Source organism: Pelophylax lessonae, assembly GCF_965119305.1.
Source record: "Pelophylax lessonae genome assembly, chromosome: 6".
Classification (NCBI taxonomy): Eukaryota; Metazoa; Chordata; class Amphibia; order Anura; family Ranidae; genus Pelophylax; species Pelophylax lessonae.
The window spans coordinates 234,289,165-234,306,752 of NC_138773.1; the positions used below are offsets into that span (position 1 = coordinate 234,289,165).

At 40.4% G+C, this 17,588-nt stretch overlaps 1 protein-coding gene across 4 annotated transcripts in view; it reads left to right on the forward strand.

Moving 5' to 3' along the window:
• The window catches only part of NCKAP1 (NCK associated protein 1), a 248,857-nt gene that overhangs the window by 115,969 nt on the left and 115,300 nt on the right, over positions 1-17,588 (forward strand). For all 4 annotated transcript variants that reach the window (XM_082260288.1, XM_082260289.1, XM_082260290.1 and 1 more), the window contains 3 exons: positions 1,152-1,284; positions 7,183-7,264; positions 11,385-11,443. In XM_082260288.1, the coding sequence (XP_082116414.1) occupies positions 1,152-1,284; positions 7,183-7,264; positions 11,385-11,443 (274 nt within the window). The remainder of the gene's footprint in view (positions 1-1,151; positions 1,285-7,182; positions 7,265-11,384; positions 11,444-17,588) is intronic.

Consider the following 17,588-nt stretch of genomic DNA (forward strand, 5'->3'; position numbering starts at 1 on the left):
CTACAATTCCCATGAGGCATTGAAAATCTCAGACATTCACAGACATAACTAGGCATGATGGGAATTGTAGTTCCTGAACAGCTGGAGGGCCATAGTTTAGACACCCCTGCTGTAAGGTCAAGAAAGAAAATAGGATTCTTGCTCTTATCATACAATCCTTTTTTTTTTTTTCAAGTTCATTGAAGGACACAGGCTCCACCCCTCTGGGTTTTTTTTTTTTTAACTATTTCTCTTCCACAAAACAGGCATGCTGGATAGAGGAGGGATTGTACTCACACTGGCTTTTTTTTTTTTGTCCAATTCTTTTGTATGCGGCTTTATCACATGTAACTGTATCTGAAAGAAAAGTTTTTATAGTGAATTAAAGAAAGAAAATGTTCTATACATACCCTTTAATTTACCTATGCTCTGGTAAACTATAACATTTAAGTGAAAGCAATCATTGTGTATCAATAGGGGTTTGCCTTTTTTTTGTGTAAATCAAGCCCCCCTGCAAAACAGCTGGTACTTACTCTGCCTGCAAAACAGTTGTTACCTTCTCACCCTACCCATGTTTCCGACTCGGTCTTCCAGAGATCATATCGTGTTCATGATATATTATTGAAATATCTTGTGCATCTGACACTTCAAGTACTCCTTTTTCCATGCTGTACTTTGTGGCTTTATCTACGGTCCCCTGTGTCTTTTCAGGACACAGTAGTTATAAAGGGGACGGCTTGACAAACCACAGACAGCATCCAATACACCCAGAAGTATTATAGATACCAGAGATTCTAGATTATTATAGATACTATAGAAGAAGTATTATAGATACCAGAGATTAGCGAATACAGAGCTGCATTGATGTGTGACTATTTTATCTTCTGGGGTAATAGCGATCATCCTATTGATGGTTTTGCTAAGGAGCATCATCATACATGGCTATGTTTCTAATAAATTGGCTTATTACCAGATTTACCTATTCAATTTTATGTTTTTCTTAGTATACTTTTTTTTTATTTTTTTATTTTGTCAAAGTGACAAAATTTAGTTTTCCAAAAATCCTATTTTTGCATGCTGTAAATGTTAGTATGGCAAGGTTGTATGATAGTTTAGCTAAAACATACTTGTAAGCTCTGTGGGTAAAATTTTGGTGTTCATGTTCCACACAGGCACATTGCTGAGCTGATATTTTACATGGAAGAACTTCGGGCGCATGTCAGGAAATATGGACCTGTGATGCAGAGATACTATGTACAGTACTTGTCTGGCTTCGATGCAGTGGTTCTTAATGAGTTAGTACAGGTAAGGGCGCAATGGATGTGGGCTACATACAGTGTTTTTCATCTTTTTCACTTAGTCTGGGTAGTTGATTTTAAAGCAATGATGGACTAAAGTCTGAAGTTTGCCACTTTATACATAAGTAAACATTTAGGATACTCTCAAAAATAAATGAGCATTGACACCTGAAACGGGTCACACAAATTTAATTCCTACTGTGTGTTCTTTAGAATTGGCAACGGCTATGTAATGCAACATCCTACAACCCCAATTCCAAAAAAGTAAAATCTACATAAACACAGAATGCAATAATTAGTAAATCTCATATTCACAATAGAAAATAGAAACATATGAAATGTTTAAACTGAGACAGTATACCATTTTAAGAAAAAAAAAAGGTAATTAAATTGATGGCATCAACACGTCTTAAAAAAATTGGGACAGGGCAACCAAAAGCTGAATAAGTAACTGGTACCAGCAAGGAATAGCTAAAAGAACATTTTTCTATTATTTAGGCTAATTGGCAACAGGTCAGTAACACAACTGGGTATGAAAATGGCATCTTGGAGTCAGTATCCCAGATTTATAGATGGGTAGAGTTTCACCAATCTGTGAAAAGCTGCATCTAAAAAAATTGTCGAACAATTTCAGTATAATGCTCCTCAATGTAAAATTGCAAACACTTTAAATATATCATCTACATTACATAATATCAACAAAGGAATTTGAGAATCTGGAGAAATCTGTGCACAAAGGTTAAGGCAGAAGCACAGTATTGGATGCTCGTGAGCTTCATGCCCGCAGACAGCACCTCATTAAAAACAGGCATAAATCTGTGATGGCTAACACTGCATGGGCTCAGGAGTACTTCCAAAAAATCACTGTCTGTGAACAGTTTGCCATGCCATCCAAAATTGTAAGTAAAAAGCTCCATCACGCGAAGAAGAAGCTATATCTGAACATGATCCAAAAACGCCTTACTCTCTGGGCCAAAGCTCATTCAAAATGGTCTGTTGCAAAGTGGCAAACTGCTCTTGTCAGACGAATCGAAATTTGATACTTTTGGCAACAATTGGAGCCACATCCTCTGGACTAAAGAGGAGCGGTACCTTCCTGCTTGTTAGCAACACTGTGTTTTAATGCCTACATCTCTGATGGTATGGGGGCGCATTAGTGCATATGGAATGGACAGTTTGCACTTTGGAATAGGCACCATCAATGCTGAAAGATATATCCAGGTTTAGAGTAGCAAATGATTAGGCAAGAATGGAACAGTGCTCCTCTCCCAAGACTCCAGGAACTGATCTCAGTTCCAAGGCATTTACAGGGTGTTGTTAAAAGAAGAGTGGATGCTACATTGTGGTAAACATGCACCTGTCCCAACTTTTCTGGAATTGGGGTTGTACTTTACCAGCTTTTTGTTTCTCCGCCCCAACTTTTTTGAGATGTTGCCATCAAATTTATTTTCCTAAAATGGTACATTTTCTTAGTTTAAAAATTTGATATGTTTTTTATTGTGAATAAAAGATGGGTTTAAGAACTTTGCAAATCATTGCAATGCTTTTATGTAGATTTGTACAGTGTCACAACTTTCTTGGAACTGGGGTTGTACTTTATTGGAAATATATTGTGTAAATTTTTTGGGTAATTCATTGAAAATCTGTACATTAATATTTTAATTCATGCAACAAACTTAAAGAATGGGTTAACCGTTTGTATTTTCAGGGTGTAACTTATTACAAGTGCACTGGTCCCCACACCTCCCCCAACCCCCTGTTTTGACAGCATGTGGGGCATCTTCTCTCCCCGCTTGCTGTCACAATCTTAAAAAAAAAAAAAAAAAAAAAATGTGGCCATGCGGGCTGCGTCATTGATTCACAGTGTTCTGTGAATGGGAAAGCTACAAATACCAACAGCCTTTGCGGCTGTCGGCTTGTAGTTCTCAATGATCTACCAGGAAGCTGTTGATTGCTGTAAGTAGTTTAATTTAGGTTCCTGTCATAGTGTAACTACCTGCCCATATAAGAGGAAGCAAGCAGCTACACAGTCAGCAGGACTGTGGCATTGCCCCCACGATCTACTGATTTGTGCAGGTATTCGTCAGGGCCAGGAGTGCACTCTGAATGATCCAGTGGATGGTGAAGTAAAATGTATGTTCAAACAGCATATGGTGCCTTTTGTTTAAGATTCCCTGTCATCTTAATTGTGCAATACAGGACACAGGTTTGATATTCATAGACCCACCTTAATTCCCGGTGGAGGAGTCCCTGGCCTTTAAGGATCCGGCACCACACTGCCTCTTACTATCCGGCTAATAGTATCAGAGCATTCATGTATCCCACAACAGGCTCATCTGGTCTCCTTGTCCCCAACTGACACTCCCATGGAACAGATGGTATCTACAAACAATCCCAGGGAAGCACACTCAGAGAAGGCCCCAGAGATAAAGGAAATGCTCATAGAGTAGTATGTATGGATTCAAGCAGATTTCTATTGTAAAAGCAGGCTGACACACTTAAACTTTTGCAGAGCAGCATCAGCATATGTATAAGATCCGTTTTTTAACCAAAAAGATGTCTGGCTGCGTCCTCGGCGCAATGACGTCACACGTCCCAGTCCCACAGGACGCAGCGGCCATCTTTTTCTGTGGCGCCAGATCTTAACCTTTCTTCAACAGGGCATGGATCAGAAGTTGGCCTTGAGTACCCTCAAGAGCCAGGTGTCTGTCCTTGCAATCTTCTTTCAGCGGCCCCTAGCCACGCACTCCTTAGTTCGTACCTTCATTAAGGGGGTTTGACACGTGGCTCCATCTATACGGTCTCTCCAGAAACTTCCATTTGAGCATGTTTGGGACATTCCCTTGCCTACATTATCCCAGAAGGTGACATTCTTGGTAGCCATTACCTCGGCCCGCAGGGTATCTGAATTGGCAGCATTCTCCTGTCACAGTCCCTTTATAGTGGTCCATAGGGATTAAGTGGTTGTTCTTCCCTATCCATCATTCCTGCCCAAAGTTGTCTGATTTGAATGATGACATTGTGTTGCCATCCCAAGCTGCTGTTTAAGAGAGGCTTGTCCTTCTTGAGGGGTGTTTTCTTTAAACTTTTATTTTTTTAGGCGGGGCTCCTGTGTCCTCGTTAAGGGCACTTATGTTTAGTTTAGCCTTGGGTTCTTTTTCCACCCCTCATTTTCCTTTCTGGCACTGCTTTTGAACGTCCCACTAGTTTTGATTTATGGAGCGCTGTGGCCGTCGATAAACGAACCTGGCAGCGAATGGTTTAAAGGTTACTTAGACACTTTCACTGTTTTTGCCATAGGGACTTCTCTACAGGATGAATGACACCTTGGTTTGCTATGTATAGTTCTTCGAACACTCTTACTCCATTTCTGCACCCTTCTCTGTTAGTACCCCATAGAGGAATACCCTCACTTATGAGAGTGGAGGAAAACGGGTGCAAGGAAACTGGGAAATGCTCAAGCAAACATTTGCTTTGTCGTTGGACTGCAAAGCTTTCAAACCACTCAGTGACGATGCTTCCCTTTTGTTAACAACATCGGTCTCACTCTCTGCATTTGATTCTAGCAAGCTCTATCTCCGGCAAACAACTAGTGGCTTATCTTAACAAGGCACATTTCTCTGCCACATTGTCAGAATTTCTCAGACAACTTTCCTTCTTCCACAGCGAAAGGAACGATAACCCCTCTCTTCTTGGGGTTCTACACCCTCAAATGCAGAGTGCCAAAATTCAGCTCTTTCTATCGGCGCAAGAGTTGGAATAAAGAGCCCACCAAGTCTGACTAAAAGGCTTCTCCACAATGAAGTTCAAAGGATATTATTCAAACCTGCGCAACAAAACCTAATTGGTGTTTTCATCATATTCTGGACCTAAAATTCCAAACGTGTACCTTTTGCATTTACAAGTTTCACTTGGAATCTGCAAGGTCGGTTATTGCCTTTTTGAGATGAGGGGAATACTTGGCATCTTGACATGCAAGATGCCGTCCTTCATATTTCCATTTCTCACCTCAAAAGCGCTTTCTGCGCTTTCCATTAGCAGAAAGAAAAGACTTTGAATTTGTCACACTTCCATTTGACCTATTCTCTGCACCCAGAGTATTCACAAAGGTGCTTGCATCCCTACTCGCCCTCCTAATACCTCGGGGAATCCAGATCACAGGGTACCTTGATATCTATCTTCTAAAGCAAGGATTCCCTAACTACGGCCCTCCAGTTGTTTAGGAACTACAATTCCCATCATGCCTAGTCATGTATGTGAATGTCAGAGTTTTACAATGCCTCATGGGATGTTTAGTTCTGCAACAGCTGCAGGGCCGTAATTTCGGAATCCCTGTTCTAAAGGATTTATCAGTCTTCCACATTAATGAAGTCATTGTCCAGCTCCCAAGGAAATTGCTCTCCATTGTCTGGTCTAAGTCAGAGTTGCCAGTCTATCTAAAAGTCAGTATATATATGTAAAACAAATTGTTTTATCTTGCAAACAGGGTCTTGAAATGGATGCCATGCTTCAAAGTCTACTATTGCCAGGCAGATGGAGCAACTTGTAAGAGCCTATTCTCTGAAGGTACCCTTACTTGCTCACTCTACCATATCTGTAGAGGTTTCCTAAACATTCCGGCATCAAGCATCTGTTGCTTAGCTTTTTAATTTCCACCCGGTGGATGACCAGGCCATTGTGGATGCAGCTTTTGGCTGCAAGGGTCTTTGACCTTTTTTTGTTTTATTGGGTTCATTGGCATGGTTATTTTTGCCTTGCTGTTGCCCACCTTTTTTATTCATTGTTTGGGGATATCCCAGGGACTTTGAATATCAAGCCAGTGTCGTGTCCTGTACTGAACAATTAAGATAAATGGCATTTAGTTATCCATAAATTCCATGTCTTGGAGCAGTGGTCCTCAACTCAGGTCCTCAGGGCCCACTAACAGGCCAGGTTTGCAAGATAACTAAATTACATCACAGGTGATATCATTTGCTGCTCAGTGATTGCCGTATTCTAGTCTGCATCTCCCCAAGGTAATACTTAAAATCTGGCCTGTTAGTGGGCCCCGAGGAACGGAGTTGAGGACCACTGTCTTGGAGAACTGGACACAGGCCACCTTCCCTCTGTGCCTGTTACCCTGCATTACTTACTAAAAACTAAGGAAAGGAAATAATTCTTCACTTCTATTCACGATTCTGTGTTTTGGTATTGTGCATTTAAAAAAATCCTGCTTGCTGCATGTTTGATATCTGCAGTAAAATTATCATCTATAGGATGAAGGGTAACACTCAAAATGTCCCTAAACTTAGAGGTATGAATGTAGTCTGGGAGGCGCTTATATAATCTTGCGCCACACTGTATGTTTTCATTGAGCTTCTTGGACCATTCTTTGCACCTTTTTTCTCTACTGCTAGTTACTGAATAGGTTTACGCCTTACTGAGAATCTCTTTCCCTTTAAGTTAATGAGCTAAGCTCTGTAAGTCATTATGCCATTGCATAATTCGCTGCAGATTCTGTGGAAGAAAATATTGATAGAGTAAAATATCTTACTGTCGTAATAGTTTAATGACCAAGCAGCTAAATTGTTTATGGAGGCATTTTTTTTGCACACTAGATGGCACTGTAGCATTAAGGATCTTCTATGTAAAAAAAAAATAGCTTCTTAGTTGAAAAATGATGTTCAAGAATTTTTTTTATTACATGGCCTATCAGATCTAAAATTTGAAGAATGCTTTGCTTTAATTTTAATTAGAAAATAATAATAAAAGTGGAAATTTTTAGCAAAGCAATTCTTCAAATATAAAGGGTTCTAGGTAATGTCATCAGCATTCCTGAGACAGGTTGGCTAGGTAAATGATTGGACGTAGGATTAAGATAATGTGGGATAAATGTCTGAAATCATTTTTGTTTTTCTCTCTTCAGAATCTCTCAGTATGCCCAGAAGATGAGTCAATTATCATGTCCTCTTTTGTAAATACAATGACGTCTCTGAGCGTAAAACAAGGTAAAATATGAATGAATTTCTCTTACTGCTGCATCTAAGGTAAATTGCTATTTAAATATACTTTGATTGGCCAGAATATAGGTCATGCGCTTTACCATCTTCATTTTATCTTTACTATCTTCACTTTACCCCATCTTCAGGCGTCATCACCTCAATGCCCAAATGAGTAACATTGGCTAGCTGCATGTTGTTGTCCTTTGTCAGGGAGCATATAATCTGCACCAGCTTTGTTTGGGTACTGGTAGCCCAGGAGACCCCCTGAAGCTTCTCATGGTTGGGACTTGGACATCTTTGTTTGGCAGCTTAAATTAGAACAATAGGATATAACTTTTTTTTTTTTTTTCCATTTTGGATAGAGTAAGGCCCCTTTCACACATACGGTCCGTTTGTCCGTTTTTCATCCATCCGTTGACGGATGAAAAACGGACATCAATGTATCTCTATGTAAAAATGGATGACAACGGATGATCACCAGTTAACATCCGTTTTCATCCACTTCCGTCAGTGTCCGTTTTTTTGAACGTATGAATGCCCTATTTTTCATCCGTCGAAAAAACGGATGAAAAACGGATGACAACGGATGAAAAACGGATGACAACGGATGAAAAACGGATGACAACGGATGAAAAACGGATGAAAAACGGATGACAACGGATGAAAAACGGATGAAAAACGGATGACAACGGATGACAACGGATGACAACGGATGAAAAACGGATGAAAAACGGATGAAAAACGGATGAAAAACGGATGACAACGGATGAAAAACGGATGAAAAACGGATGATAACTGACGAAAAACGGATGACAAATGATGAAAAACGGATGGAAAACCGATACATTTTGACGTAACTGAACGGGGACCGTATGTGTGAAAGGGGCCTAAGGAGGTAGTTCTAAACCCTGTCAGATTGTTTTTCTCCCTCTGTGTCTCATTGCAGAGATTTTCCTTCACTTCCTGTCCCATAGCCAACAGGAAGTGAGAGGAAATCCCTGCAAGTTAAGGGAATTCCTAGGGGAGCCCCAGGTCACCAGAACGAGTCCCCATTGGAACAGACAGATCGCTCCATTGGAAAATTTCTAGGGACAACCCAAAATTTGGAATTGTCTTTTTTACTTTCAATGTCAATAATGGTAAATGGGACAAATGGATAGGGTGAATCTCCTTAATGGGGACACAGACAGCAATAAAAATTACCAAGCATTCTAATCCCTCTGCAAACTAAAAAAAAAAGTTTTATCCTTTATGTAGTTTTTTACATAGAAGACAGTGGCAGTGTACAACTGGTTAACTTTCTAACAACTGTCAAGATATATAAGTACTCTGGTCAAAACTGAAAATGAAGCCTCAAAATGCATCCAGGGTTTGCTATGTTGCACCAGTACTCCAGATTCCCTTTTGTTGGTAGCACCTGTTTTAGATGCTGTATCCATCCCCTTAACTGTCTCACACATGCAATATAGCAAGCTTAAAGCTGAACTCCAGGAATTTAGTAGTTATTTTAAATCTGCTTGCTTGCTGTGGGATATGTTTGGCAAAGTTTTTGCCACATAGTGGACCTATCTCCTTTTTTTTTTTTTTTTTTTTACAGTTTGCATTTTTAATGAGTGCTGGGGGTACAGCTATTATACTATACTTTTGGCCCTCTGATGCTGGACTTTTAGGTCTCATCTCCTGCAGCGGAAGAGTCGTGTGCAGTTACTTTTCCATTTACAAAACACAAAGCCACCAGGCAATGGACAGTGGCGATGAAAGATGAGCAGAGTGGATGCTGTGTGAGAAAGCAACATCACTCCTGTCAGAGCACCTGGAGTGTGTTTGATACCTGTACTCCTGGCAAACAGTAAAACCGTAAAGTGTAATGAGACACACATCCACGAGATGGCATACACCTCATTAGACATAAGCCAGTCATTTCATCCACGAGATGGCATACACCTCATTAGACATAAGCCAGTCATTTCATCCACGAGATGGCATACACCTCATTAGACATAAGCCAGTCATTTAAAAAGTGACTAAATGCCTGGGGTTCAGCCTTAGTTAAGAGGAGGAGCTAGGAGTGCCAGCGGGGGACGTGAGAAAAGGAGGTTCGGGGCTGCTTTGTACAATTCCAAGATAAACCTATTGGGTGTGTGTTTTTGATTCCCCCCCCCCCCCCCCCAAAAAAAAAAAAAGAAACATACAATCACAGACCTGGTCTAGCACACCTTCCTCAGCAATAAAGTAAATCTTCATGGTGACATTTTTTTAAATAAAAGCACTACTGTGTGAAAGCAGAGAGTACATTTTTACTACAATACATTCATTGATTTCAAGCATTTCTAAGGGAATTTAGTTAAAATTGTAGTCTATGATGGCACAGGAAAAATTTGAAACATCAATTTGGATTAAAGCATTAAAGTACAAGCAGTGAAAGTTTCATGCTACATATTCCTCTCTTCTGTGTACACTGTAACTGACTACCCATATAAGCCTCTTGTCTCTTACTGGGATATGGTGAACGATTCAGTTTGTTGTGGAATTCTTCGTTTGCTTGGACCTTATTCCATCAGAACATGATTAAATGGAGCCTTATACACTGTATCAGTGATGGCAAACCTTGGCACCCCAGATGTTTTGGATCTACTTTTCCCATGATGATCATGCTCTCTGCATTGTAGTTGAGCATCATGGGAAATATAGTTCCAAAACATCTGGGGTGCCAAGGTTCGCCATCACTGCACTATATTGTCAAAAGTAATGGGACGCCTGCTTTACACGCACATGAACTTTAATGGAATCTATGGAGTCTAATGCCTCGTACACACGCAACAATTATCGGCCGACCGATCGTCCGACTTTTGTCCAGAGTGGTGTTTTGTTGGTTGGAATGTGCCTAGACTGCACACAAATTTTCTTGGCCAACAAAAATCTACTTCTGAAGTGATGTCATGTGCTGGTTTACTTTCCGTGTGTTTTTTCTTCTCTGAGCATGCCCAGTCTTGCTCATCAGATTTTTGTCTGCCGAAATATGTACTGACTGACGGAAAATCAACCATTGTGTTGACGGCCAACAAAAATTTTATCGCCTGCACACCAGATTTTTTTCGGCCGAAAAGTCGGAGTCGGTTGTCGGAAGCATCGTACTAACAAGTCGAAAATCGGCCGATCGGACGTTGGCCGAAAATTCACGGCCAATTATCGACGCGTGTGTACACGGGGCTTTAGTCCTTAGGGTTTGAGTTGGCCCATCCTTTTGCCACTATAACAGCTTCAACTCTTCTGGGAAGGCTGTTCACAAGGTTTAGGAGTGTGTCTATGGGAATGTTTTACTATTCTTCTATACAAAAAGTGCATTTGTGAGGTCAGGTACTGATGTTGGAGAGAAGGCCTGGCTCGCGGTCTTCACTTGAATTTATCCCAAAGGTGTTCTGTTGGGTTGAGGTCAGGACTTGTGCAGGCCAATCAAGTTCCTCCACCCCAAACTTGCTCATCTATGTCTTTATGGACCTTGCTTTGTGCACTAGTGTGCAGTCATGTTGAAACAGGAAAGGGCCGGGCCATCCCCAAACTGTTCCCACAAAGTTGGAAGCATAAAATTGTCCAAAATGTCTAAGGGGCCAAGCCCAACCCCTGAAAAACAACCCCACACCATAATCCCCTCTCTACCGAATGATTTGGACCAGTGCACAAAGCAAAGTTCATAAAGACATGGATGAGTGAGTTTGGGGTGGAGGAAGTTGACTGGCCTGCACAGAGTCCTGACCTCAACCTGATAGAACACCTTTGGGATGAATTAGAGCACAGACTGTGAGCCAGGCCTTCTCTCCAACATCCAGTGCCTGATCTCACAAACGTGCTTCTGGAAGAATGGTCAAACATTCCCATAGACACACTGCTAAACCTGGTGGACAGCCTTCCCAGAAGAGTTAAAGTTGTTATAGCTGCAAAGGGTGGGCCATCTCAATATTGAACCCTATGGACTAAGACTAGGATGCCATTAAAGTTCATGTGTGTGTAAAGGCAGGTGTCCCAATACTTTGACAATATAACTTATATTACCCTTTTTAAAATCTATTGAAGTTCTATCTGGAGTTGCATTATTAGCTGAGTGCTTTCTATTTTTTTTCATTTCTAGTTGAAGATGGGGAAGTTTTTGACTTCAGAGGAATGAGGTTGGATTGGTTCAGACTGCAGGTAAGAAGCATTTATAATTCTTTAGAGATATCAATAGTTGGCTAATTCTGTCATAAAGGAAACAAATGAAGGTGCAACTATGCAAGCTCATTCACAAAGATAAATACTATTGCTCTGGCACTTCATTTGTATAGGCATCCTAATAATAATTTCGAAGAGGGTCACATGGCATATACCGTATCTTCTTGCTGCTGCTCTGCACAAACAGTACCTTTTTTTTTTTTTTAAAGCTTCTAAACCTCATTTTACATTCAGAACAACTTTTATTGAGTTGACACGGTCATACAGTGCATATTGTATATACATTTTCTTAGCATAAATTATGCATTTTAAAATTAGTGACAGAAATGTCTTTTAAGGCAGTGTTAGCAGTAAAAACATTGTGAAATAAAGCAAGCACATGTTTAATGGGAAAGAGAACTATTCCAATAACTATTTGTAAATGGTATGCATTTGGTAGCTTTGGCATTGAGCGTCTGTGTATTGTTACATTCTTCATAAACCTTGCGTTAAACTTTTTTTTAGTAATGGTTGCCTTTGTATTTATAATTTAGAACACTTAGAATATCCATTTACAGACCTAGTGAAGGAGCATTATACTTTTTATTTGACCACATTACTCCCTGACCTTGAACTAGTAATGCATATCAGAGAGGCAGTCTTCACTGGCTGCTTACCTGTTTTTAGGCAGTAAAGGTATTGAATCTGGAAGATCAGTAGTGCAGAGAGGAAGCCAGCATTTTCATGGTAGATCAACATTTGGAACACATGACTGCTTTCTTTTATAAGGGTAAGTTCACCTGTAATGCACCAGCCATGCTCAGCAAATTTAGTTACTTACATAGCGTAGATTGAGTAAAACAAGTTCTCTGACTTTCCGGTTTTGGACTAGCACTTTATCCTCTGCTCCATAGCATGACGTGAAATCAAGCTTGTGATTCATGCCTAGCTTTGAATGCTGCCTTTCCTAGCTCTGTGAATGTGTCCTGTGGCCAAGTACATGTACAAAGTTTCACAAAATGCTAGAGCTGTTAAGGATACATTCTATGCTGCTCAAAAAATGAGAACTTTGCTTTACTCTAAGTACAAGACCATAAAAAACAAGGGTGAATGGAGTGCTAGGCACTCTACGGTTGGGGCGAGAACACCTCTGGGGATACGGCGTGTATGCCACAATAGTTAATGGTTAAATAAACCCAGATTCGAGGTTAGGAAGGAAGTTTGTATATAATATAAATGGTCTGTATATCCTGGGTGGTAGCTACGGGATGGAAAATACCGGAATCCTTATGAACACAATTGAGAAGTAGCCCGTTTGAGAGCAGAAGGAACTCTGTAGATACTGGGAAACAAGGAGAGAGGAGCAGCGCAAATCTGAATGTAGCAATGTTAGACAGGTTTTATTTAAAAGTTGAACACTCCCTAGACAGTGATGAACTGTTACTTCTGTAAGCATCAGCCAGGTTGTTGCAGAAATCCAGGGTGGCAGCTGGGGGTTGCGAGGTGTAATCGCACCTGGTGGGGCCGGTGGTTTCCGTGTCCCAGTCTGGATGGAGTAGACGTGGGAGAAAGCTGTCAGCAGGAAGTCTCTGTGCAGGAGAGGCTTTGTCCATGCACGCGTTAGGAGCATGCGTGTTCCTTCATCAGAGGATTGCTACACTCAGATTGGCGCTGCTCCTCTCTCCTTGCATTACTCACATGATTATGGTTCTTGAACTCCAACTTCAATAAAAAAAATTTAAAAAAAATGCAGCACTTACTGCAATACCCACCTTGACTTTAGGTCTTCCCCCACAGAAAATTACCTGATGGTCTTCTTCCAGGCTGAGCAATGCCCAGTATCTGTTAATCTACTTCCTGTGAACCCAGGGTGTAATGGACACATTATTTGGGGGTGTCACCACCCTGACCTGCGCCCACCGGAGAATGCTGCAGAAAATGGAATTGTCATTGCTGTCTAGATGCCGCTATCTGCAGCATCGAGGAATTCCAACGACCAGAGTTAGAGGAGTTGTATTAGAATTTGTATGTCTGTTAAAACTTCCCCTTAGGAATCTGTGTTTTTTTTTTTTTTTCTTCTTGCTAGGACTTGTCTCTGTTAACACGTCTTTCTTGTTGACCAAGTTATTTGTTCTGTTTTTCCCCATTGGGGTAGTGTGGTGTTCCATCTATTTTTGGTTCAATGATTGGTTAGTCCTCCACTTCATTAACCACTTAAGCCCCGGAGGATTTGGCTGCTAAAAGACCAGGGGGTATTTTGCGATTCGGCACTGCGTGACTTTAACGGACAATTGCGCGGTCGTGCGACGCTGTACCTAAACTTATTTAAGTCCTTTTTTTCCCACAAACAGAGCTTTCTTTTGGTGGTATTTTTTGATCATGCGCTATAAACAAAAAAAGAGCGTCAATTTTGCAAAAATAACAATATTTTTCTCATTTTTTTTATATGAAATTCCCCCCCCCCCCCCAAAAAAAAAGTGAAAATCTAAATTTTTTTAACCTTTTCAGCCAATTTGTTTTATGCTACATTTGTTTGGTAAAAAAAAATCGCAAAAAGCGTATTTTGATTGGTTTGCGCAAAAGTTATCGCGTTTACTAACAAAGGGAAAGATTTTTGTCATTTTTGTTGTTTTTTTGTTTTTTTTAACGCGTAATGGCAGCGATCTGTGATTTTTTTTTTTTTTTTTTTTTTTTGCGGTACTGCGACATTGGGGCGGACAGATCGGACCCTTGACTGACATTTTTGACACTTTTGGGGTTACCAGTGACATTTCTACAGTAATCAGTGCTATATATATATGCACTGTTACTATAAAATTACACTGGCAGTGAAGGGGTTAACTTTATTTGAGAGGGAGGGGCTGTGTGTGTCCCTAGGGGCGTGATTCTAACTGTGATTGGCTGTGGTTTCAGCTGTAGGAACACTGATCATACGGTTCTACTATGTAGGACCGTTGATCAGTGTTTCTACACAGGGGAGAATGACAGGCAGCTTGTTTACACAAGCTGCCTGCCTTTCTCCCTCTCCCCCAACGATCACAGAGTGACAGGCGGACATCGGGTCCGCCGGTCACACGTGCGGGGGGGCCGTGACCACGCGGGAGCGCGCCGGCGGCGGCGCGCGCTCGCTCCCCAGAGCCTCACAGGCTAGTGACGTATGTATACGTCACTTTGCCTGTGAGGGGCTGACCGCGGCAGTATATCTACTTGCGGCGGTCGGCAAGCGGTTAATTAGAGCCATCACTCAGTTAGCAGTTTACCTTTAGCACTAAATATATTTGTCCTGGTGTAGAAATCCAGATTGATCTTTGGTGCCTTCCCCTTTATCATGGCATTTTCAATGTGGGGTTGGTCCTTTCTTCATCTAGCCTTGAGTCAGGAGTTGATTCCTTCAGTTATTGTTTGGTACACAATAAAGGCTGCGTATTATGTGCATCTATGAGTTAATGCACTTTATTGGCTTTATTCAATTATTCTAGGCATTAGTGTGGATAAATTTGCCTTGTGTATGCACATCAAGTGTTTTTTTCTGCCCAAAAGCTCCTCTCCTGAGCATGCTGGTGATGTCCCATCCCCCCCCCCCCCCCCCCCGCCTGTGAACTCTGCTAATACGCCTGTAAATGCCTATGTGCGCATAGGCTACCGTAGCGGTGCATGTGAAAGCTGCCTCGCCGCACTTCCCTGTAGCACAAGGCGCATGCGTCACATGGTGCTGGATCTCTCAAATATATTGGAGTACTTTAAGAGGAGGTATTTCCCATCAATTTTTCCCCTGGAGAAAAATACAGTATATGAAGTCGGGATTAAGTGGATTACTAGCCAGCCTTCGGAGGGACCTCTGAGAGTCACCCCAAACGCTGATTACCTCTGTGGGGGTACCACCATCTGGTGAGTGCGGGAGTAATAGGAGGGGAGCACTTATTCCTGTATTGAGCACCCCCATCAGTCTGGAACTCCTGGAATCCATTTTTTCCTGTTAAATCCCTGCTTCGTTTCCCATCTTGGGACTCAATTATATTTGTAGCACCAGTTAATTTTGGCTATTTATATGGACAATTTTTCTATATATTCTTTTTACATTTATTTATTTGTTATTTAAATTGCTGGGACACTATTTATGAATTGATTTTGTGTACAAATTTATACAAAGCTATTTATTGCTTGGCTCACTAGCACAATTTACATTTGATTAATTAGCACTTTAATTATTTATTGAGGTTATCTAATATATCACTTTATTTATTGATTTAATGTATTTTGTATGAAATCATATTTATACCTTTAGGATCACACACTGAATAGATTTTCAATAATTTATTATTTACATCTTATATTTCCTATTTACCCATTTATCACGATAATATATATATATATTTTTTTTACTAATTTCTTTTAAACATATTTACACTTTTTAAGGATTCACCACATTAAGTTTTATATATCTTGACTTTTTATTCACTTTATCACCAGTGCACTTATAAGACATATTTATATTTCCTACTTATTAGCCTGACAGCGCCATTTTACCTCCCTTTACCCCACATTCACTAAATATAGTTATCTATATTTTTGAGGTAGGCTGCAGTCATTTATTTAATTCCTCCAATAGCGCGGAAACTTTCCCCTATATATTTAAGCCCAGTGTGCACAAGCCCTAAAACTGAAAATATCTGAAAATCCTCCTTTCAGGTTGCATATTATAAGGCAAAAAAGCAATTTTTGTTTTTCCAGTAAATTTTTTTAACTTGTTTTTTCAAATGATTGCAAATGTTCAGTATATTGATTATGCTAAATGGGAATGCTTTGTTTGCCTGTTGTCTGCACACTCAGCCAAAGATCTTTTCTTTATATTTTCATTTTTTATTTTTTGCAGAATGCTAAGCCAGTGCATACTGAAAGAGAACTATTAAATACCATTTTCAAGATTGACGATTTTACTGTTTTGTCTTACATGTGTCAGGAAGGGGGTTTGAGCTTTACAGCTTGCATCCTTATATAAATGTAGCACATAGGAACTCTTTTTGTTTTATCAAGGTTAATAGACTAGATGAAAAGATTCTGTGATTTATATTTGCCATGGGACAGTGCTATGTTATCGGTAATTATACAGGAAAATATGGAGTTCTCAGCGGGTTTGCATGTCATCTTTCTGTCAAACCTAGCTGCCAATCATTGTAATGACTTATTTGACTTGGCTCCTGAACAGTAGAATAAGTGCTTTTTGGCTCTCCTGCCAAATCCATTCATGAATCTGTCTAGACTACCTGAGCCTCTAGACAAAAGTGTAAGCTGAATCACACGGCTTATATCAACGGAGAATACATTTTAAAAGAGCTAAAATAAACCCTGGGTCGCTAAACTCCAAACATAAAAATGCATATAAAAACTAAAGAAAATGCCTTCAAAAAATAAAAGGCTGAGGGGTCATTGGTAGCATTCCAACATTACAAAGAATGCAATAAGAAAAGTAAGAGCGCAATCAAGGCGGCTAAAATAGAACACGAAAGACACATAGCGGAAGAGAGTAAAGAATATTAAAAAAAAAACCCCAAGAAATTCTTTAAGTATATAAATAGTAAGAAAATGAGGCCAGAACAGATTGGCCCCATAAAGGGCGACAAAGGAAATCTGGCTACAAAGGACAGAGAGAAGACGAAGGTGCTAAATACATTTTTCTCCTCAGTCTGGTACCAGCTGATTGGAAAAAAGCTAACGTGGTACCAATATTTAAAAAAGGGCCAAGATATATCCCTGGTAACTACAGGCCGGTTAGCCTAAGATCAATATATTGGAGGAATGATAAGGGACTATATATACAAGACTTTAGTAATGAAAATGGTATCATTAGTAGTAATCAGCATGGATTCATGAAAAATCGCTCTTGCCAGACCAATCTATTAACCTTCTACGATGAAGTGAGCTGCCATCTAAAGGAAGGCCTGTGGATGTGGTGTATCTGGATTTTGCAAAGGCATTTGATACAGTTCCCCACAAACGTATACTGTATAAACTAAGGTACATAGGTATGGACCATACAGTGAGTACCTGGATTAAAAGGTGGCTTCAGGGGCGAGTCCAAAGGGTGGTGATAAATGGGGAGTACTCGGAGTGGTCTGGTGTAGAAAGTTGGGTCCCCTAAGGATCT